General features: G+C 37.8%; 2 protein-coding genes and 1 long non-coding RNA gene across 3 annotated transcripts in view; 2 read left to right on the forward strand and 1 right to left on the reverse strand.

Annotated features, from left to right (window-relative positions):
- Nucleotides 1–87: 87 nt before the first annotated feature.
- Nucleotides 88–7,243, forward strand: LOC132522275 (uncharacterized). Its single transcript, XR_009541143.1, has 3 exons — nucleotides 88–147; nucleotides 3,145–3,187; nucleotides 7,036–7,243. It is a non-coding gene; the product is annotated as an uncharacterized LOC132522275 (long non-coding RNA).
- Nucleotides 338–2,944, forward strand: LOC132521750 (intraflagellar transport protein 70B). The gene has a single exon (XM_060151413.1). It carries the CDS (start codon nucleotides 338–340, stop codon nucleotides 2,333–2,335), a length of 1,998 nt encoding a protein of 665 aa, XP_060007396.1. The 3' UTR covers nucleotides 2,336–2,944.
- Nucleotides 7,244–11,451: 4,208 nt separating the features above from the next.
- Nucleotides 11,452–23,605, reverse strand: part of AGPS (alkylglycerone phosphate synthase) — a 137,297-nt gene continuing 125,143 nt past the window's right edge. Inside the window, exon 20 of the mRNA XM_060152570.1 lies at nucleotides 11,452–15,130. Within this exon, the coding sequence (XP_060008553.1) occupies nucleotides 15,009–15,130 (122 nt within the window). The 3' untranslated portion in view covers nucleotides 11,452–15,008. The remainder of the gene's footprint in view (nucleotides 15,131–23,605) is intronic.

Consider the following 23,605-nt stretch of genomic DNA (forward strand, 5'->3'; position numbering starts at 1 on the left):
TCCCAGCATGCAGCACGGCCACGTCCTGACGCCGGCGCCATCGGACCGGTGCATGCCGGGAAGTAGAGTTTTTCCGTCTCTGAAAGGCCCAGAGACGTTTCCTCTCCCCTCTAACGCCGCTCACACTCTGCAGTCTTCAGAGGCCAGGTCAGTAATAGGCACACTCATATTCGTGATTGTTTTAAATCCCAGGTTGGTCGTTCTGCTGCAAAGTAACTTTGGGAGCACGCAAAAAAAAAAAAAAAAGGCCCACAAAACCCTCAACATTCTTTGCAGACCTACGTTTCCGGTTGGCTTGTTGCCGTGGTAACGAGCACGCACAACCACGGCAGCGGTTATGGCACGGCTGGGCGGTGCGCAGATCCCTGACGGGGAGTTCACCGCGGTCGTGTACCGGCTCATCCGGGATGCCCGCTACGCCGAGGCCGTGCAGCTGCTGGGCGGAGAGCTCCAGCGGAGCCCGAGAAGCCGCGCCGGCCTGTCGCTGCTGGGCTACTGCTACTACCGCCTGCAGGAGTTCGCGCTGGCCGCCGAGTGCTATGAGCAGCTGGGTCAGCTGCACCCGGAGCTGGAGCAGTACCGCCTTTACCAGGCCCAGGCCCTATACAAGGCCTGCCTTTACCCAGAGGCCACCCGCGTCGCCTTCCTCCTCCTGGACAACCCCGCCTACCACCACGGGGTCCTCCGTCTCCAAGCCGCGATCAAGTACAGCGAGGGCGATCTGCCCGGGGCCAGGAGCCTGGTGGAGCAGCTACTGAGTGAGGAAGGAGGAGAAGACAGCGGCGGCGAGAACGAGCTCGATGGCCAGGTCAACCTGGGCTGTTTGCTCTACAAGGAGGGACATTATGAAGCTGCGTGTTCCAAGTTCTCTGCTGCCTTGCAGGCTTCGGGCTACCGGCCTGACCTTTCCTACAACCTGGCTTTGGCCTATTACAGCAGCCGGCACTACGCCCCGGCGCTGAAGCATATCGCCGACATTATTGAGCGTGGCATCCGCCAGCACCCAGAGCTGGGTGTGGGCATGACCACTGAGGGCATTGATGTTCGAAGTGTTGGCAACACCTTAGTCCTTCACCAGACCGCTCTGGTGGAAGCCTTCAACCTCAAGGCCGCCATAGAATACCAACTGAGAAACTATGAGGCGGCCCAGGAAGCCCTCACGGATATGCCTCCGAGGGCAGAGGAAGAGTTAGACCCTGTGACCCTGCACAACCAGGCGCTAATGAACATGGATGCCAGGCCTACAGAAGGGTTTGAGAAGCTACAGTTTTTGCTCCAACAGAATCCCTTTCCCCCAGAGACCTTTGGCAACCTGTTGCTGCTCTACTGTAAATATGAGTATTTTGACCTGGCAGCAGATGTCCTGGCAGAGAATGCCCATTTGACTTACAAGTTCCTCACACCCTATCTCTATGACTTCTTGGATGCCACGATCACTTGCCAGACAGCTCCTGAAGAGGCTTTCATTAAGCTTGATGGGCTAGCAGGGATGCTGACTGAACAGCTCCGGAGACTCACCATACAAGTGCAGGAAGCAAGACACAACAGAGATGATGAAGCTGTCAAAAAGGCAGTGAATGAATATGATGACACCCTTGAGAAGTATATTCCTGTGCTGATGGCCCAGGCCAAAATCTACTGGAACCTTGAAAATTATCCAATGGTGGAAAAGATCTTCCGCAAATCTGTGGAATTCTGTAATGATCATGATGTGTGGAAGCTGAATGTGGCTCATGTTCTGTTCATGCAGGAAAACAAATACACAGAAGCCATAGGTTTTTATGAGCCCATAGTCAAGAAGCATTATGACAACATCCTGAATGTCAGTGCTATTGTGCTGGCTAACCTATGTGTTTCATATATTATGACAAGTCAAAACGAAGAAGCCGAGGAGTTGATGAGGAAGATTGAAAAGGAGGAAGAGCAGCTCTCCTATGAGGACCCAGATAAGAAAATCTACCATCTCTGCATTGTGAATTTGGTGATAGGGACGCTCTATTGTGCCAAAGGAAATTATGACTTTGGTATTTCTCGGGTTATCAAAAGCTTGGAACCTTATAATAAAAAACTGGGAACTGATACCTGGTATTACGCCAAAAGATGCTTCCTGTCATTACTAGAAAACATGTCAAAACACACCATCATGCTTCGTGACAGTGTTATTCAAGAATGTGTCCAGTTTCTAGAACACTGTGAACTTTATGGCAGGAACATACCTGCTGTTATTGAACAACCCCTGGAAGAAGAAAGAATGCATATTGGAAAGAATACAGTCACTTATGAATCCAGACAACTAAAAGCTTTGATTTATGAGATTATAGGTTGGAATATGTAGTAATGTCTGACAGTGGCCTTATCATAATGGCTTTACATCTGTTTTTCACTCTTTTATCTGTATTTAGCTATTGGCCTCTTTAGATTTATTACATGTTGAACTTCGTACACTTTAAAATTATAAAAATAACTAATATTTTGTTTTTAAAATCTTCACAAAGTGAAATATAAGAACTTTGACACCTAGAAAGACTTATGAAAAATTCAAAACTGCATGGGGACACTATTTCTATTAGAAATTGTTAGCACCTATGTTCCATCTCCTTTGTTATCATTTGTACTTTGTGCATTTTGAAAGTCCCCTGCACAAGGATTATGTTATCCAGGGACTTGGCACTATCAGGCCCAGAACTCAGTAGTTAAGGTATAGGATTTCTAGGCTTTTAATAAGAACCTCAGGGATTGTGTCCTATTCTCACAGCCTACCCTCATTATTATATTAATTTTAATGCATACATATTAGATAGCCCTTAGGGAGTTTTGTCAGGGTTTTTCAATATAAATGTAATGCTTTATGTAACCAAAATACGTTATAAATGTTTGGTGTTTTTTTTTTTTCAAACATTCAAGAGTCACTGGGAGATCTTATACCCTTAACAAAATTATGGTGCTGTGGTTTACAGACAATAAACAATTGTCAAAGCAAGAATTTTACATGGTTTTCTTTGGTTCCGTTTGTTAATAATTTGAATACATGAACAAGATATATTTACTGTTTTTTCATAACTGTGCTCTTATTTAACAATGAGGAATAGCAGAGGTATCGTGAGAACTGTTTTCTTAATTCCTACCTTTGTGTTTGCAATTTAGGATATGTTAATGCTGGAGTTGTTCCTGTGTGGTGGCCTCTCAGGTAAGGAAAAATCTAGACTATTCCCATGATCCCACCAAACTTCTCTCCCACCTCCATCACAGATGAAAAGGTCGATTCTGAAACCTCATCTGGTAGATTCATAACGCTAGGCCATGCCCACAACCCTTCCAATGAAAACCCCACTCATTCTGCTTAGGCATTTTTATTTTCTAAACCATACAAGAGCTTTACTATTTGTTTCCCCACCCCTTTTCTCTCCATAAATCAACCCCAACTCGACCTGACTTAGAGAAAAACAAAGTAGCTTGAATTATATGAAATTGCTGATTTTGGAAGTGTTTGAACTACAAAACTAGCATTTTTTTATGGTTCAATCTAATAGCATTCTACTGAAAGATAGTGAACCCCTGCCATGATGAGATGATGATTTCTTTCCTTCAAGGAGAAATCACTTAGCCACATAGGTACCCAGACAGGGACTCACATAGGTACTCAGCATAAATCCTCTGTAGCATGACCTCCTGGGTGCTCAAATTCTATTAGATCTATCAGAAAATGTGGCTTATTATGAAGTCCAATGGTTTTGAATTTATAGCACTTTTCATCTAATTATGTAAGCTGATACCATTTACCGCTGACGTTTGAGCCCACACTGGGAGGACAATCAGTGTTTAATGACCTCTTCAGTGCATCCCTTAGCACAATTCCATCACTGGGAAATGTTCTTTAACAACTTTTGTACTAAAAGTATTGCTGCTGCTTTGTGCAGTAGCTCTGTGCACTCTCAATCTTCATAGCCCCTTAAGATTTGGAAAGTAAATGAACTGAAATCTTATTTTTTAACAGCTATGTTAAAAAAAAGTTTTTTGCACATTTCCTCTTTTTTTCTTTAAAAAAAAAAGCATAAAATGTAAGTAATGTTAACCACCCAAAAGCAAATGTTTTCCAGATTCCCTTTTGCCAATAGCCCAGCCTTTATTCAACCACACTTTATTTACCCAGGTGCTGTGTGTTTGTGGTTTGCATGTATGTGTAATTTAGCTTTTCAGAATATAAAAAGCTTTTCAGAACAGTTTTTAACCCCTTGCTGCTGGGCAGTTGGGATTTCCTGGTTAGTAATGCATCAGGAAATCCTGACTGCTCCTACCACTGAGTAAAGGAATAAAGGTCAATCGTGGTGGCATTTGTCCCCTTCCTTACACTGGCTCTCCAGAGAGGCACCCACCAGGATTTATAGATTGCTGCCTGGCAACAGCAAAGACTCATGAACCAAGCCTACAAAACTGGCCAGCCATCAGAGCCCTGGAGGAGACTGGGGAAGGGTCTAACTCCCCAGGCACTTACTGTTCTTTATTTTTAGGATATACTTCTTTTAAATTCACCTTCAAAGTACTCACCTCTGCTTATTGATACTAATAGGCAAGTGACTTTATGATGACTCCACATTGCCATTTGAATGAAGGCTTTCATCCCTAAAGCTCTGAGGAAAAGCTTTGTTCTATGCTCCTAGAACTTCATGTACTCAGTGCTAAAAGCACTTTCTTGACAAAAAAAGATTTCCCTATATTTCTCAAGCCTTTGCTCCTTCAAGATTTCTTCATAATATCTGCAGAGTGTATTTTAAAAAGATCAAATATTAAATCCATTATTCCATAACCTTAGTCAACCCATCTCCACACAAATGTTCAGAATATACCCATGTGTTTGTTGTACCCAAGTAGTTATTTCCATTTTCTCAGACATAAACAAAAACTTATTCTGTGCAGAACAACCAAGCAGACTCATTTGATCAGTGACATGACATGCCTACAAAAGGATTCATATTTCTCATGGCAGCCCCTCTTTGAATTTGCCCTCAGCTGTGGCACGGATATTGACACTAATGTCATCTGTGAAGGTCAGGTGTAGAGTGGCTAACTCTGACCCATTCATGAGAAGCAGACAACTGGGAATTGGGAAAACTGTGGGGATGGCAGAGATCATCGAGCAATGAGACAGCTGTAATCATAGAAGATGACACTCCCTCCCAAAGGGGTGATAGAGGAACATAGAGGTATGGCCTCTCAGACCTCAGAGGAGCACCTCAGGTGGAATCCAAACAGAATTGTCAGTGATAGGTTTGGCCTGAGGTTAGAACAATTTGTGTGTTTGTTGAGGGCTATGGGGTAGATGCCCAAGTAAATAAGCTTCTAGTGAGATAAGAAAGGGCAAATGAGAAAAAAAATTTTTTTTTTAAAGAAAGGGCAAATGGCTTGGAGGGGAAGTGTTAAGAGAGTAACTTTCTGACCCTTCTGCCCTATAATCCTTGCTTGGGTTCATTTCCACACTGGCATTCGGAGGGTTAGCAGTGCTGGAAGCCTGTTCAGGTAAGCAGAATATGGCTATCTATACTAACTGATTTTAAAAGGATAACATCACCAAAGACAAACCTTTCATTTCTGGTGAACATCAGCATTTTTAAATACAATCTTTGGTCTTATGTTCCTTTGTCTTTTTTTTTTTTTTAATGACTATTGGTGATCTGGAAACATCTGGGAGGTTGTGCTTTCCTGGGTGTATTCTCTGCCACACTGAGCAGCTTCCTACCAATGGTGTGACTTGCAGCTCACTATCCACCACTCACTAACTGCCTCTTATCCCCTGCTGACCTACCACTGGGACTAATGTGACATTTGGGGGTTTCGTTTCCACTTATTGGGCTATATACCCTTAGTATTAGTTAAAAAGCACATTTTGTAATGTGCCAGTAACTCTGGGTTCTTGGTTGTCCAACCACATAATCACCATGACTGTAACCATCAAGCTCTATACTTATACCTTCATTCTAATTATAAAATATATGCAACTTTTTGAGTACCCTAATCCTTCAGCAGCAACCTTAATTCTTAAATTAGCAGTTTTAAGGAACTGTGACTTTCCAAAGAACCTGGATTGGTCTTAGATTATAATAAAACATTTCTTTAATCTTAAATAGTCTTCAGTTTCTAGTCTCTCTACAGGAATATGTATAACTTATAGTAACAGGTTACTCTTACATTTTTAAGTACAGCTCAAAGGAATACAATATTAAAGTTATAAAAATGCAAAGTTATTAAGTCCATCAAACACAGCACTTCCTTTCATGAGTTTCATATTAAATCTATAAAGGCATCAATGCAGGGATTACACATTTACAGAGCACGACAGCATCTGGGACAGAAGGCTTCCTGGTATTTCTATGGCATGTAGTCATGAAGACAGCTGTTTCCCCTCTGTAATTGTGCCCTTCTGTGGAGGGCAATGACTAACAATCTACTTTAAAAAGCAGAAATTCTGTATACATCAGACTTACTACCCAGCACAAGCAGCCTAGAGCAGTGAAGCAGCCAGCACAGAGACTGGATTTTGTCAGACCTGGCTCCATCTCCTGGCAATGCCACTTCCCAGCTACTAACAGTGTGTGTTATTCAACGTTGCTAAATCTCAGTTATTTCACCGGAAAAAAGGGGACGATACCATACATTTCACAGGGTTGTTGTGATAACAATTAGAACTTCTTGTCGAGGGTTAAGTGCCCAGCAGTGTCTGGCTAATAATGGTTAAATTAAAAAATAAATTATTAATGCTATAATCAATTCTAGGGTAGTGTTTAGCAAAAATACAGAGACTCATCAGAATCACTGAGACTGACTTAGAAGGGAGCTCAGAGTTATTCATTTTACAAAAGATATTAGGCCCAAATAGGAAAAGTGACTAGTAGTTTGGTAGAGAAAAATGGAGCACCTGCAAAATTTCCAGAATAGAACCCTTTTCACTGTGTTCTTAGACTCAGAACTCCACCTTCTCCTAAGTTATTTCACAGCTTTACAGTGACAAATTTCAGTCATTTAAAAAAATTATCTTTCCAGATCTAATGTGGACACAATGAAGTACAAAGGATGTGACAGAACTATGCAAGAATGGATTTAGAGGTTGTCCATCAGTCAATACTACGCCCAGTCAACAGATCACATCAGAAAATGCAGCACAAGATGAGTTTACGAGTATATTGAAAAAGAAAGAGACATGCCCCTGAAGGCAAACACAGGCAAAAGTAAATGTGATGGCAGTTAAAGACTTCATTTGTTTTTCTGATAGGGTAGCACAGGAAATCGGAGCAGCAAGCTTTAGCAAAGGATTTCAGTCTGGCAGCTGGCGATGTTAAATCCAAGTAGACGTCATTTGTATGTTTAATGTTTGTCTGGCATAAACGCTGATTCATTGAAAAAAGGCCTATTTGTTGACAAAATGTAAAAATATGAGGTGAACACAAGAGCATGTCAAGTGGAAATGTGCGCTAGCTGAACCCTGAATGCTCTTTCCTGGATGTGTTATTAGGCAGGCCCTTGTTGTGTGTTGCAGATGCCTGCCATTACTTGGTTGAGAATCCAGACAGTACATGTCTCAATTCTATTGATGTCCCAAATCTGGATGGGACAAAAAATACTCTGGGTAAGAGTCAAGATTCTAAAATTTTGAAAATCTGGAACTAAATACAGTAAGACACACATTTTAGTAAGAATAAATATAAGTAATGAGGCTTTAAAAAAGTCAGCCTCAGGGATTAATCTCCAAAATATACAAAATAGCTCATGCAGCTCAATATCAAAAAACAAATAACCCAATCAAAAAATGAGGGGGAAGATCTAAATAGACATTTCTCCAAAGAAGACCTACAGATGGCCAAAAAACACATTAAAAGATGCTCAACATCACTAATTATCAGAGAAATGCAAATCAAAACTACAATGAGGTATCACCTCACACTGGTCAGAATGGCTATCATCAAAAAATCTACAAACAATAAACGCTGGACAGGGTGTAGAGAAAAGGGAACCCTCTTGCACTGTTGGTGGGAATGTAAATTGATACAGCCACTATGGAGAACAGCATGGAGGTCCCTTAAAAAACTAAAAACAGAACTACCGTATGACCCAGCAATCCCACTCCTGGGCATATACCCAGAGAAAACCATAATTCAAAAAGATACATGCAACCCAATGTTCATTGCAGGACTATTTACAAGAGCCAGGACATGGAAGCAACCTAAATGTCCATCCACAGAGGAATGGATAAAGAAGATGTGGTACGTACATACAATGGAATATTACTCAGCCATAAAAAGGAACAAAACAGTGCAATTTGCAGAGACGTGGATAGACCCAGAAACTGTCATACAGAGTGAAGAAAGAGAAAAACAAATATCATATAATATCGCTTATATGTGGAATCTAGAGAAATGGTACAGATGAACTTATTTGCAAAGCAGAAATAGAGACACAGATGTAGAGAACAGATTTATGAATACTGAGGCGAGGGGGGAACTGGGGGTGGGATGAATTGGGAGACTGGGATTGACATATATACCTACTATGTATAAAATAGATAACTAATGAGAACCTACTGTTTAGCACAGGGAACTCTACTCAATGCTTTGTGGTGACCTAAATGGGAAGGAAATCTAAAAAACAGGGGATATATGTATATGTATAACTGATTCACCTTGCTGTACAACAGAAACTAATACAACATTGTAAAGCAACTATACTCCAATAAAAATATAAAATAAAAAATCAGCCTCCATGGAGATGTGGACAAAGTGGCACATGCAGAAAAGACAAACTATTAAATTCAAGTTCAGTGTGAGATGACAGTGCAATGTCCACTGTCCACCAAAAATGCAAGAGTGACTAAAGAATATTGGAATAAGGAATAAGGGAATCATTGGTCCTATTCTGGAACATTCAGAACTCGACACCTCACTTTAAGAACATCAAAAGGGCACATATGGAGAGAGATTAGGATGATGAAGGGTCTAGAACTGACAGGAGCAAGAGGTGACTGAAGAAGATCTGGGGGAATGTGAGCTGTCTTTAAATGCCTGCAGAGCTGCCCTTCAACAGAGCAACTGGGCAATTCTTCATGACTACACAAGACAGAAGTTACGTTAATGGATAGAAGGGGGAAACAGATTTCAGTCTTATAAGTAAAAACCTCTTAATACTGGAAGATTTCAGAAACTGGGAAAAGGCTTGCTGGAAAAGCAGTAAATTCCCATGTGGTCACAGCACATGTTCAGAAAAACTGGTGATCTATTTGTGGTCTGAGGGGTAGGATGGTCAGATACCAATTGTGTTTGGGAAAAAGATGAGATGATTTCTAAGGTTCATTCAGTCTGAGCCTTATATGAGCCCAGCAGAAAACTGCTTTCTTTAACTAACTATAACTAACTTATTATATAAGAGCTAAACTCTTAGTATGGCAAGTTATTATTTAAACGTGTCAAGTAAGACTGTGTTCGACAGGTCCAATCTTCAGTTATTTCAGAGCCCAGACAACTACAACCTTCCCTCCAGTGTGGGAGCCACAGGCAGGGACAAAATCAGTATCTGTGCACTTGTCATTCACTACTAGAGAGGCTACTTACGGGAACAGACTGTAAAGATTAGATAGTATCAACATGAAAAAATGCAACAATTTCCGTAACAATGAATCGTTTTGGTATTGTTTTATTTTTTTCCCAGCACATCTTAAAAATCACACATGGGCATTTGCTTATAGAACAGTACATTCTAGGAAAAGCAGTAAAAGGAGATCCAAACATACACTGAAAGCACAGTATATAGACTATGTGTTGAGCCCTTTGGAAAACAGTATGGCTCAGTCTGAACTGACAAAGCTATGCTGGACTCCCTTAAGAATTTTCCTTCCCACTACATATCCACTTTTAAGACTATTAATGTAAAGAGAAGAATTGTTTGTATGCATTAGTTACAGCAGTATAATGGCTTACATACAAGTGCTTACCCACATGTAGTTCCCAAAAGATGACTACAGTACTGGCAGGAATATGCACTGCCTTAGAGGAAGACTCAGGATAAGATATTATTCAAGTCAAGTTGTATCAGAGCCAAAGTATTTCACAGGCTTAGCGAAAAAGGACAAAAATTTAAAAATATAACCTACACATATTTCTCAGAAGATTTATTATTGTTCAGAAACAGAAATATTCATTATTCTGAAGGCACCATCACACACAAAAAGGACTGACCCCCAACATAAGGAATAGGAACCCACCCCCCTCCCCTCCTCCAGGCTCTGCTCCTCAGGGAGCTGTGTGAGCAAACACCCAAAACATGTAGGGGGTGTCTCCAGGACCGAGTATGCCACATCCACCAACCCACACCTTAGGGCTACTAAGTTGGGACACAAGGAATGAAAATGCAAGAAAGAAAGTACATGTAAATCCCACTGACTGAATAGGTGTATGTGAGAGTACAGGTCCACCACACAATTAGTTAAATATGCTAGAATAGGTGATTGAAACCAACACTGTGGAAAGGATCTTTTGTGTTTCCACACACAACTACTTCATTCCTGACGCGTTCTTGAAGAGGAATAGCCTTGAACTGCTAGCTACACAAGCTCTGGCCTTAAAGATTTATCCTCTCCCACTCATTTTAAATAATGGCTATTTCATGGAAAAAAAATCCCAACAAGGCACTGTGAGCTTTTGGGGACATTCTTTAAATAGCTCAAAAAATAATTATTTAGAGAAACTTTATACCAGCACAAGCATTTCATGTCCTTTTTGGATATGTGAAAAAGATTGCTTTAGGGGTTAAACAACAAGTTTCATAGGGTGCTTACAAAAAACACTGCCAACAATAAGATGCCTTAAAAACATGTATATATGCTGCTTAGAAATCCACACTAAAATTTTTTTTTCCTTCTCTCTCTCTCTCTCTCTTTCTGATTTGGAAGTTCAGAGTCTTTGAAAAATGCTCTTAATGATATTTAATGTGTTATTTTTGTCCCTTGTGGAAAAAAAAAGTATAAAATAATCTCCTTTGGGAACCAAAAAAGAAACCTTTTCATGTTCACAGAACTAAAGTTACTTAATTCTGTGATGGTTCTTTGGCTTCAGTGGTCCTTACTCACGTTTGTTAAGGAATTCTTGTGGTTAGGAGAGCACAAGAGCGCTCATTCTTTGAGGATCTTCCAAGGTTCAAATGGGAATGCTTCAGGTTCACAGGAGACTAAACACCTCCTAGGAATATAACATTGATTTAAAATAATTAGAGAGTAATAAAACCTAGCCAACAATATATTCATCTATAAATCCAAAAGGATTTAGTTATATTTAGGTTGTACTTGATAATGCTTCATCAATAAAATTATAAAAATTAGTTTTGTTTTCAAATCAGAGGAAATATGAAGATGAAAAACTAAAATCGAAAGACAAACCCAGACGCAAACAGAAGAATGAACAGCTTCACACCCCCTCTGAAGAAAAAAATCTCTTAAACCCAGGTCCATTTTATTCATAATATAAGTTTCTATAATCTGTTGACATTACAGGTAGTTTTTACAGTTAAATTTCACACTAAAGACAAACACTGTTTGCTTTAGGGAGCAGAAAGCTGAGTAACTTACATCCTTCATGTTACACATTGTATTTCAATAGTTTAAAACAATCTTTTACACCTTCTGGATTTCCGCATCAATGTACTATATGAAATTAATGAGGATTAAATGTATATATTGACAGGTGGCTCATTTGGGAAAGTGAAGCCTTGAGCAAAGGCAAGCTTTCATAAAGCCAAAGGTGATTCTGGATTCTTCAATCCTATCCTGGCACTTGTTATTTTCGGCTTTTCTCCCACCACGAGCTAAACCCTAATTAAAATCGAAATCGCCAAAGATTAAGTGGTAGCAAAAAGCTATTAAAGCTGTCCTTAACTGCTGTCCCAGTGCTTCTTAAAATGTAGATATGCTTTCCACAGAATTCCACCTTGGCTGCTTCAAGCACCAGCATGTGCAGTTTGTGCATCAATGCATAATAAATGTTTGTGTTCTACATTTACATAAAATAGATGTTCGACCAAACTCAGCCCATTTGAACAGCCAAGGTTACAGACTTCAGCTTGGTACCACAGGGCTTGTCTGATCAGCTATAGTTAAGAAGTTGCAGCTATAAAAGAATATGACAATGGAAAACCTCTGAAGCCAACATGCAAAAGTCATTTTCAAAACTGCAAGCTAGGACTCAGCTGTTACTAAGAGAATATTCTGAAAAAGAGGTTTTCTTGCAACCATCTGTATCTGGTTTAATACACACACTGATGGAAGTTCATCCTTCACTGCGTTTTTGTTTTCCAAAATACATCAACACAGCTCAGTATACTAGAATGCTTCCAGCTTCATAAACAGCTTTTAAGTAACAGTACTATAGTATGTAAGCATTTAGGAAGAAAACTCCCAATTCCTCAAGAGAGGAAAGAATTTAATCCTCTTTCTTTGTGGTAAAATGCTGGGCACAATAAACATGTGGCTTCTGCAATTCTTACTAAACTAAAAAAGCTCACGTTACTTAGCATAACACTAATAAACTCACTTATACACTGTAAAGTGCACCAAACATTAAGGCAGCTGTTTCTCTAGGGGTCAATAAAGCCTGTTCATACTGACTCTAGTATTCAATGCCATTTCTCACTAGCAGCAAGTTCCCATTCCCACTAAAATGTCAACCCAAATGTGACATCATCAAATAAAATATTAGAAATATGACTAATTTAAGAAAGACAAATCGGTGTTATGCAGTTATGCAGCTGAGGCACCTCTCAGAGGTGGATGCGTGGAAGCAGGGAAAGCCTTTCTGATTTACTAAATCAGAGTGAAACAGTACTGATGAGTGTTTATGTGTTTCAAAATGATCCCTGTAGAAATGATCCTAACTACAAAATGTAGTCATCACTACAAAATCAAGGTTGGAGAGTCATGCATGCATGGAAGAAAACAAACGCATAAATCACTAATTTCCATAAGGTTCATGTAGAATAGTGAACAATTTCAGGTGTTACATTTCCTAATTCTGAGGTTATTGAAATCTGAACTCCCTAGGAAAGAACGTTATAACAATCACGTGCAAAGGAATGGATCTGCTTATGAATCTGTAAGTTTTATTTTTAAAAAATTACTCAGAAACATGTATACACTCCAGTGAGATATTAGTATCGTAATAAATTTTACATTTTGATCACCAATTAGAGAAATTACTTTCATGAATAGATGCATTTCATAAAGCTGAGATTTTTATAATTTGAGAAGCAAGTGTAATTTCCTCATCAAGTATCTAACTATTTCAAATATCAAGGGCTTGAAGCAAAGATCTGCTGGAAATTTTATAATTAAAAATAAACCACCAATGAAGAGAGGCAGCATCTAATAAATAAATATTTAGTTTTTGTTGTTAAACTAATATTTCATTTTGATTTGCTTACAGATTTTATTAGTTTGAGGCCAATTTTATTTGTTAAAAATTATCATTTTGAAGTCTTAAAAATATCATTTTGTGAATCAATTTTAGATTTTCTGGTTAAGGCTACTTCAGATATAAAAGGTATCAAACTGCCCAAAAATACTTTGGAGCTGTTGCTACATAGACAGACAGTGTGTCCTTTTAAAGGATAGTCTGCATTCTGACTCATATTAGCTGATCAAATATTAATTCTAAAAAAATTATCAAAAGTTAAGTACTACATTAAGAAAAGAATCTGTCTCAAAATGTGAACCATGAACCTTGACAGACAGTGATTCAAAGTAATCATTTCATTTATTTTAATATCCAGGTTTGAATGTAAAAATGTTCACTAAATGTGGTTAACGTTCTCCCTATTGTTTAAGAAATATGATATTTCAAACTTTTGATTATGGTATGTGTAATACATTATATTTTTTAATTTAGGTTAAACCAGTAATTCAAAAAAGGCATTAAACCATTATTAAAAACTAAATTGAAACTTTACTTTTATATGGAAATTTATCATGTTGTTTGGGTTAATTTTTTTTAAGAAGGTTTTTTGTCATTGAAACTGTTGAGGTTTTCAAATTCAGTAGCTGAATGATGACTGTGTTTCTTTAGCCAAAACAGTTCTTTGAACTGGAGACATTCAGTGTAAGAAGTCTTCCCTCTTCTGCTCCTGTTGTAGCTTCTTCTGCATCTCAGCAACAAGAATGTAAAATGAGAAACATTAGAACTCTAAGTTGAATAAAGACATTCCTTTCATGGTAAACCTGTTCTTCACATACAATGAGTGATAAGTCAGCTTTTCTTATAAAACATATTATGAATGAATTAGGATATAACAATATGTTATCTCAGTGATACAAATACAACTCATACCTCAGTAGAAACAGAAACATGGAGAACAAAAACATGTCCCCTGACAGAATAAAGCATACTAATGATTTAAGGTTTTACAACTGTATACTAATTTCAAAGAAAAATGTAGGCCAAGCACCTTACAGAACTGAAGGCTTCCTAAATAAGAGGTTGCCTATATTCTTTCATGGGTATTCTCCCTTAATGACCTATTCACACTAGAATGCACTCTTAAAAAAACATACATGTATATCACTCCTCAGTGGAATCCTTCCCTAGATAGCTGCTTCCCAGAAACGTTCTTTTAAAAAAGAGGCTAGAGAAACAATAGATGACACCAAAATCTGGCTTTGTTCCTAAGAAGAAGCATCAATACAAAACAGCTGGCAGCATCTTCTTCTGAAATTAACCACTGGCAGCCTTGTGCTGCCTGACTGAAATTTGAAATGACAACCAGTTGGCTGTAAACTGATACACCTACAATGAGAGAGATTTAGGAATACCATCTGTCAATCCATAGATGTAGAAACAAAACAAACTACAGAATGAAACAAACTTATTTTAAACCAACAAACAAAGGTAGCTGAAATAAAGTCCATGATATATCTGATTACTGGTATAACCATAGTTAAAAGACTTAAAAAAAAAGTGACATTTTTCTTAACAATAGTAATGGATTTATAAAAGGTTTCTGTTTCCAAAGATGTTATTGGGGTCCACATATTCCTTGACAGACTTCAGCATCCCAAAGCCGACATCAGAGATACTTTCCTTTAGCCACTGCTTCCGTAACTTGCCCACTGGAAAAACAAAATAAAAAATGCTTCAATATACACTATGATGCTGGGAACCAATCAATCTTATGACCATGAATGAACAAACACTGTGTGATAAATGCTTTTATTCAAAAATGAGAAATGTTTTGCTGTATTTGATTTATTGAGCCCACCAGACTATCAAGCTCATTAAGCTCAGTGTACTCCCAGGGGAGCCTGTGCTCCACAGTGTCTCCTTTCTTTGTAAACTGTAAAATGGAGATGAAGGGAGCCTGCACTGAGATTATGGCCCATTTTACAAATAACAAAATGAGAAAAACATGCATTTCAAAAGAACCCACCTCCTGTCTTTACCAGAACATGCCAAAGTTTCAAAGAAAATAAAGTTAACTAAAGAAAACATATCCAGATGAATTTGCTGGGTATACTACAGCAAAAATTGACAAGCTAGATATCCATAAAATATTTTGAGAACAAAAGCTTTTTAAAAATTGAGAAAATCTGAACTTTGGGCTTAAGAAAAAAATCTGGTTATGAGCTTTCCATTTGCATTTTCTTTTCATATGACTTTAAAATAAATTTGCATGTTCAAATAATTGTTATTTTCTTCCTATTATTTTTCCAGAATTAGAGTTATTTTAGGCACTAAATAAATCAAACACCTAAACCATTTTAAATTTAATTATCTGCTTTTATACACTGTATCACGTTCCCCTTCTTTGTTTCTAAGTCTTGCTAATTTATTCTGAGAATAACGAATATAATCGTTAGCAGCATAAATTATATTTTAAAAGGCATTCAACGAAAATGTAACCTTTTCTAAGCAGAACTTTTATAAGAAAGGATATGTACTTAATCTATAAAAGAATTCTGAAATGTCAATTTGCTTTGGCATTAAAAAGCAAAGCAGGATGCTGATTTATCTATGGGAAAATGGATAAATCTTATTTACGGGTAGGATTATTTGTGGTTAGTACTTTTCAAATGTATTGTGATAATTGAATTCAAATGGTCATTTTCCACAAATGTTCATTAATGATCCAAAGTCATCAGCAGCGATTTAATTGGCCAACTAAAATGGGAAGCCTTCTTTCATTAAAGTATTCAGCCTGTCATTCTAAAATGCACTCTCATTTATCAAGCTTCAGTGATCCACCACAGCATCTCCCTTTTGGAAAACTTAAATACCATTTTAAGCTCAACTCAAACCGTCTTTTGTGTCCAGTGCTCCAGGAAACCACCAGTTGTCATTAAAATAATAAATAGCATGACATTCTCAGAAAGCAAAATATTTCTGCTTGGCTTCTAGAAATAAAGAAGCATTGCTGGTATTAAGATGAGGAAAAATGCTCTACAGCAGGAAAAAGAAATCTTAAATTCAAAAGAAAAATTCTGTTTAAAAGAGCTCTAAAACCAGAAGCCAAACAGTACAAACTGCTATTCATGCAATCTCTACCACCTAAAAGATGTTCTACCAGGTCCTCCTACGATCTCCCTAAGGGACAACTCACCGCAATGCCTCAGCCTTAGTTTTCTCATATGCAAAGGGATTAGAAGCTACTGAATCTTTTCACTCCAAATATCCTACGATTTTTGCACTTAGAAAAAGTTACAAATCAGTTATTTCCAGATTTGCTCCAAGGTATTAAAAGAAAAAAAAAAAACTACTCTGTGAATGGTAGAAGTGGCATTATTATAAGCTACCAGCACTGAGGCAACTCAAGAGAGTGGGATAAAAAGCAGTCAATGCCAGTCTCCACTGTTATCTGTAATATAGTTTCACTGAATGTGTCCTGTGGTTATGGATGTAATTGTCCTGAAAAGACTGCAAACAACTGCTCCGACAAGATGGAGCACATTAGAACCTCAGCAGGATGCCCAACAGCTAGCTCGTCTGCCTCGTTTTACACCTCTAGTAATAATCCAATTCCACAAGGAGCTGAACCATCCTCTGAGAAGCCACCCAACAGCCACTGCATATTTAATGAAGTCGCTCACCAAGCGCTGGAAAACAGAAGGTGCTTGAAGTGCATCATTAGTTCTGTCAGAAGGATAATTTACACATCTATCTTGTCAAATTTTCTATGGTTTATACTTTTACAATAATCAATCTAACATACATTTGATTAGTGAACTAGAAAGTTAAAAAAATAAAAGGCAGTACAGGCAGCATAGCTGTGGCCCCTCAAAAACATATCTGATAAAATAATTTAACCCCTTGATGGCCTGATGGCAGAGGTCTGTAAGCTTCTTCTGTTAGTGATAACAGAATTTGAACTGAGGTCAGAAATCACAGTTTATGCAATTAAAGGGACTAGAAATCTTTTTGGATTTGCTTAACAATTTAAGTCAACTACATTACAGGATAAATGTACACAGAGAAAAGAGAGTTTAAGTAAAAACGCTTAATAAGCGTTTATAATACGAGATTATTGGAAATAGTCTTCATAAAATTCTAGAGAACCTTCTCTGGCTGCCTCAGATGAATTGATAAATTAAAAAAGCAACAATGAAACATCGAAGGCCCTAATCCCAAAGATGGGATCATACTTCAAAGTAGAAGACTTTTATTCTAGAGTTAAACAACAACAATAATAATGCCATTTGTACAATCTTTATTTGCATTGCTAGGCATTTTAGAAATTAGCTTATTATACTGATCTGGACATGTGTAACACACGTGTGTGCACAACTATATAGTAGCTGCTTACATATCTGTAGACTCATTTTCAGAAAAGGAAGCATGCCATACTAAAGGGGAGAATGGATGAATGAAAACAGCAAATAACAGGTGGCCAAAGACTACTTCAACATTCCTTGTATGTACAGTTATCCATGAAAAGTCATGTGTACCTTCATACCACATGAAGCTTATTCCTCTTTCCAGACCTGGATTACCTGATGTGGGGTATTCATGACTACTGACTCAGCTACACTCCTGTGACTTCTGATCCTCTAGAAGTGTAAACCTAGCTTGAGAGCCAACACTAGAGCTACAAAAAGCCAAATCCACCATTTCTGAAAATAAGAAAGAGATCCCGTATTCCATAATTCTCATTTTTTTCTACATATTCAATGCTCAAAATACTTAAGCCAGGTATTTAAGAGTCTTAGATGTATTTTTAAAGGTACAAAAATCATAGGCCAGCCAAATACAGAAAACTAATGGAGGAAATTCTTTGCTTAAATTAAAAGTGGAGTTCACTTTTTTACGATTTAATTTCTTATACTGTATATACAGACAGAATAAAATAAGTATTTTGTGTTTTTTCCATAATATACAGTACATTTAAAAATTATACTTTGGGGACTTCCCTGGCGGTCCAGTGGTTAAGACTTCGCCTTCCAACGCAGGGGGTGTGGTTTGATCCCTGGTTGGGCAACTAAGATCCCACATGCCTTGCGGCCAAAAAGCCAAAACATAAAACAGAAGCAATAGTGTAACGAATTCAATAAAGACTTAAAAAATGGTCCACATCAAAAAAAAAATCTTAAAAAAAAATTATACTTTGGAACAGAGAAAATAGAAGCTTTTTGAAATCACAGGCTCAACAGTCCCCTTTGGATGCTAACAGCCCCAAGAAATAATATATTTTGTGGGAAGATCAACAGCAAAGAATGAACAGACATGTATATAAGAGGGATGGGTAATGGGAGTCTTGTGTGTGGAAAATGTGAACATGTTGGCCAGCCTAGCCACCAAAAATTATCTGGAACTAATCTTTGTGGTCTAAGGGACTGAAGACTTAGCAGAAACTACCTAATAATCTCATCTTAAAAGGGACACATCTAGGGTCTGCTAGCCAGAGTTCTTTTTAGCTAAATTAAAAACTCTCTGAATTATGAATTTGATTACAAGGCTGAAAAGACTTATTATACACTTATTTAAAAAACAAATCATGGGCTTCCCTGGTGGCACAGTGGTTAAGAATCCGCCTGCCAATGCAGGGGATATGGATTTGAGCCCTGGTCTGGGAAGATCCCACATGCCACGGAGCAGCTAAGCCTGTGCACCACAACTACTAAGGCTGTGCTCTAGAGCCTGTGCTCTGCAACAAGAGAAGCCACTGCAATGAGAAGCCTGCACACTGCAACGAAGAGTAGCCCCCACTCACTGCAACTAGAGAAAGCCCGCACACAACAACGAAGACCCAACTCAGCTACAAATAAAAATAAATAAAATGAATTTATAAAAAAATTAAAAACAAATTATGAAATGGGCTGTACATTTAGAAGATTACTGAAGCTGAAGCTCAGAAGGAGAATTTAGCCAAAGTTAAAAGCACCTAACCGTTATTGAAATAACAGTGTTTTGAAAGTTCTACTTTGGGCATCCTGGATACCTTTTTAACACTATTCTACAGGTCAGATTTAAAAAAGAAAATCTAGATTTAGCTTCTTGTATGAGTGATCTGAGCACTGACTTTGTATTTCAAGATTTAATTAATCCAACTAAACTACTGGTGGATTATCTAAGGAACTAGCGCTAAAGGGACACCAACCTCCTGTCAGATGAGGTTCTGGTCCCGTGCAACTTGATCTGTACTGATGAGAAAAGAGAAGGACAATGGACAATTTCCACTCTTTCTGGTATCTGGTGATCTGACTATGATGATGTTTCTTTGGGAGGGAGTGGCGTGCGGTAGAACGTTCAACCTGAAAAGAGGGTTTAGTTGTCCATCTGTTTGTGCTATAAGGCACTTGTGTGTGGGGTAGAGCATTCAACCTGCAAAGAGGATTTAGTTGTCCGTCGGTTTGTGCTCTAAGGCATCTGTGTGTGTGTGTTTGGCTTTGGTGGAGGTACATGCTGAAGCCAACAGGTTTCCAGCTGAGGGATGTGAATACCCAGCTTTTCAAGACACATGAGATGGGACTATGAATACCACGGAGTCTAATTTAACGCTTAGTGGATACTTAAAGTCACGTTTGATTTATTAAGTCATCTGACATATTTTCTACTACTAATGAAACTTCTGACATCAAGATGAAAGATTCATAGATAATTAAAATCTGGTATTATAAGATTTTTCTCTTATTAAATATTTTTATATGTCAGTTTTCTTTATGCTAAGGTTTTATCTGTGCAGTTTATATAGCAGCTCTAAGATCTTACAGATCCTTAAATAGGTCTTTAGAGATGATGAAATAGAAAAAAAAGCCTGAATTATCAAGTTAATAACAGATCACAAGAGCTGGATTCAATCTGTCTTCAGAACACAATCAAGTGCTAATTCTGCTAACATCCCCAAAAGATGGCTTGACACGCTCAAAGTTTAAACCAAGTGGCAATTAATGCCTATACAACAGAGCTGAAAGCAAGTAAATGGCCAAATAACATGAAATAGATAAGGACAGTCAACATGATATGCTCCTTGAAGACTAGGGCCATGTTTTATTCATTTTTGTAGTCCTGTTGCATAATATAGTGTATACCACACAGTAAGAATTCAAAAAATGTTAGTTAAAAAATAAATGTTGAACCACAGTTATCTGTAAGCCATTTTAGATAAGATGTAGGGATGCAAATATCCAGGGAAAGGCAATCTGGGTTTCCTTAATTTCCTTTGGTTTTATCTGCCTTGCATTCCCTATATTCTGACATTATTTCTTGGATATACTCAGAGCTATTCTGTATTAGCTAAGATAGGAGAAGGTATGTCACAGAACCTAACTCTCTTTTCCTTCAAATCTCTAGGAGCCTTTGGACTATATCAATAGCTCTCAACAGAGGCAATTCTGCACCCTAAGGGACACTAAGCAATGTATAGAGAAGTTTTTGGTTGTCATAACTGGGGCGATGTTACCAGCATCTAGTGGGCAGGGGCCAGGGATGCTGCTAAACATACTACAATGCACAGGACGGCTCCCACACAAAGAATCTAGTCAAAAATGTCAACAGTGACAAGACCAAGAAATCTCGGACTATATGTTTACAAAGGTCTGTCTCCTAGGAGCCCGAACAATTTCCATAAAAGCAACATATCTTCACTGCTACAACCAACTGGATTAGCAGTGAATGGCTTTTACTATAGCAAGGTGACCTTGTTCTAAATTTGAGGCTACTGACCAAACTGAAAGAAATTCTGGAAAAAGTGGTAGACAGAAGTTATACTCTGAGAAAACTTACCATTAATGACAAATGCTAGTTTATTTCAGAACTTAACTCCTAAAGACTTGAATCTAATATCTACTGAAAAAAACTTTTAAGCCGTATTTGTGGGCCATTTTCCCAGTCAATGTGTGAAAATATATATGTAATAAAGCTTCACAGCACTGTCTGGTAGAACTTCCTGTGTCGATAGAAATGTTCTGTATCTGCAGTATTTAACACAGTAGCCCCTAGCCACATGTGGATATCAAGCACTTGAAAGGTGGCTGCTGCAAATGAGGAAATACATTTTTATTTCATTTTAATTAATTTAAATTTAAATAGCCACAAGTACTCTAGTGATTTCTATGTTAGACACCAAAGACAGAACATTAAAAATTAACTTTACCTAAAGTTACTTCTAACAGATCTTACACTTGAAAATATCTATTAGGATTAACTGTCTGCTAATCACCTGAAACTGACTATAAAAAGTTAATTATTCTCTAACAATATAATAATGTAGTAGAGGTATTCTGAGACTAACACCTAGCACTTAGAAGAGTCTTGGTCATAAAATTGCTAGGGAGAAAAAGTTCTCTTTAGAGGTCCAAAGAGAAGTGGTATTATCCAAGCCACCTACTCTCTCCTAGTGGCTGAGAAAATACACCTGAAGCTGGAAGTTACTACAGGTATATATAGCACAAGGTAAGAGATGGCAAACACAACGTTGTCCCTGCCCTTTGTCTGGGACTGGGCATCTGTAATTGCAAGGGTAGGAAGGAGCAGGGAACAATACATTCTTACAACAGATTTTCTGTCAGCTCTCAAATCTGTTCATCCTATGACACAGCTGAAATAGTTAAATGCTCAATTACATGATGGATTAAATTGGCTTTTACAGTCTGGTCTTAGAATCTCACTATTTACAACATTGCTTCAGTGGAAAAATATTATAATCAACTTTAAGTTTTGTGAGAAAAAGCCAATAACAAAGAAGAAACTGAAGGAAAAAAAGTTAAGGGTAAAACAAACTTTCTGCTACCTTATGGTAATCTGATAAAGATTCAATATTGGAAAGGCTATACTCATCTGGTAGCTATCAAAAGACCAAAATCACAACCAGCATATTGACACTGATATAGTCAAGATACAGAACATATCCGTCCCCACAAGGATTCTTGTGTTGCCTATTTATAGTCATCCCCACCCCACACCCAACTCCTGGAAACCACCAATCTGTTCTCTATTTCTCTAATTTTGTCATTTCAAATATGTTGTAGAAATACTATCACACAGAATGCAACCTTTCAGAATTGGCTTTTTTTCACTCAGCATAATTTCCTGGAGATTCATCCAAGTTGCTGCATGCGTTAATGGTTCGTTTCCCCTTACCGCTGAGTCGTATTCCATGGTATAGACATACCACAGTTTGTTTAGCCATTTAATGGTTGAAGGACATCTGAGCTTACTCCAGTTTGGGACTACTATGAGTAATCTGCTCTGAATATACATATACAGGTTTATGTTTTCAATTCTCTGGTATAAATGCCCAAGAGTATAATTGTTGCGTTGAATGGTAGTTACATGTTTGATTTTATAAGAAACTGCCAACTGTTTTTACAGAATGACTGTACCACATTATGTTCCAACCAGTAATGTATGATTGATCTAATTTCTCTACATCCTTGCCAGCATGACACTGCCACTATTTTTTTATTTTAGCTTTCTGATAGGTGGATAGTGGTTTCTCTTGTGGTTTTAATTTGCATTTCCCTAATGGTTATTGATGTTGAACATCTTTTCATGTAATTATTTGTCATTTGTATATCCTCTTCAGTGAAATGATTCTTCATGTCTTTTGCCCAGTTTCTAATTGAATTGTTTGTATTTTACTATTGAGTTTTGAGAGTTCTTTATATATTATAGATATAGGTCTTTTATTGGATATGTGATTTGCACATATTTTCTCTTACTCTGTAGCCTAACTTTTCATCCTCTTAACAGTCTTTCACAGAGCAAACATTTTTAATTTTGATGAGATCCAATTTATCAATTTTTCCTGTAATGGATTGTACTCTGGGGGAACAGTCTGAGAACTCTTTGCCCAACTCTAGATCTTGAATATTTTCTCTTGTTTTTTTCTAAAAGTTTTATTATTTTATGTTTTACATTTAAGCATATTATCTGTGTTGAGTTAATTTTGGCGTAAGGTTCAGATCAAGGTTCTTTTTTTTTTTTTTTAACCTATCAATGTCCAATTGTTCCAGCACCATTTGGTGAAAAAGCTATATACCTCCTCCACTGGACTGCTTTATGCCTTTGTCAAAATTGGTTGGACATATTCGTGTGGGTCTATTTCTGAGCTCTCTATTCTGTTCCATTGATCAATATGTCACTCTTCCAATACC

Source organism: Lagenorhynchus albirostris, chromosome 6 (assembly GCF_949774975.1).
Source record: "Lagenorhynchus albirostris chromosome 6, mLagAlb1.1, whole genome shotgun sequence".
In the NCBI taxonomy this organism is placed as follows: Eukaryota; Metazoa; Chordata; class Mammalia; order Artiodactyla; family Delphinidae; genus Lagenorhynchus; species Lagenorhynchus albirostris.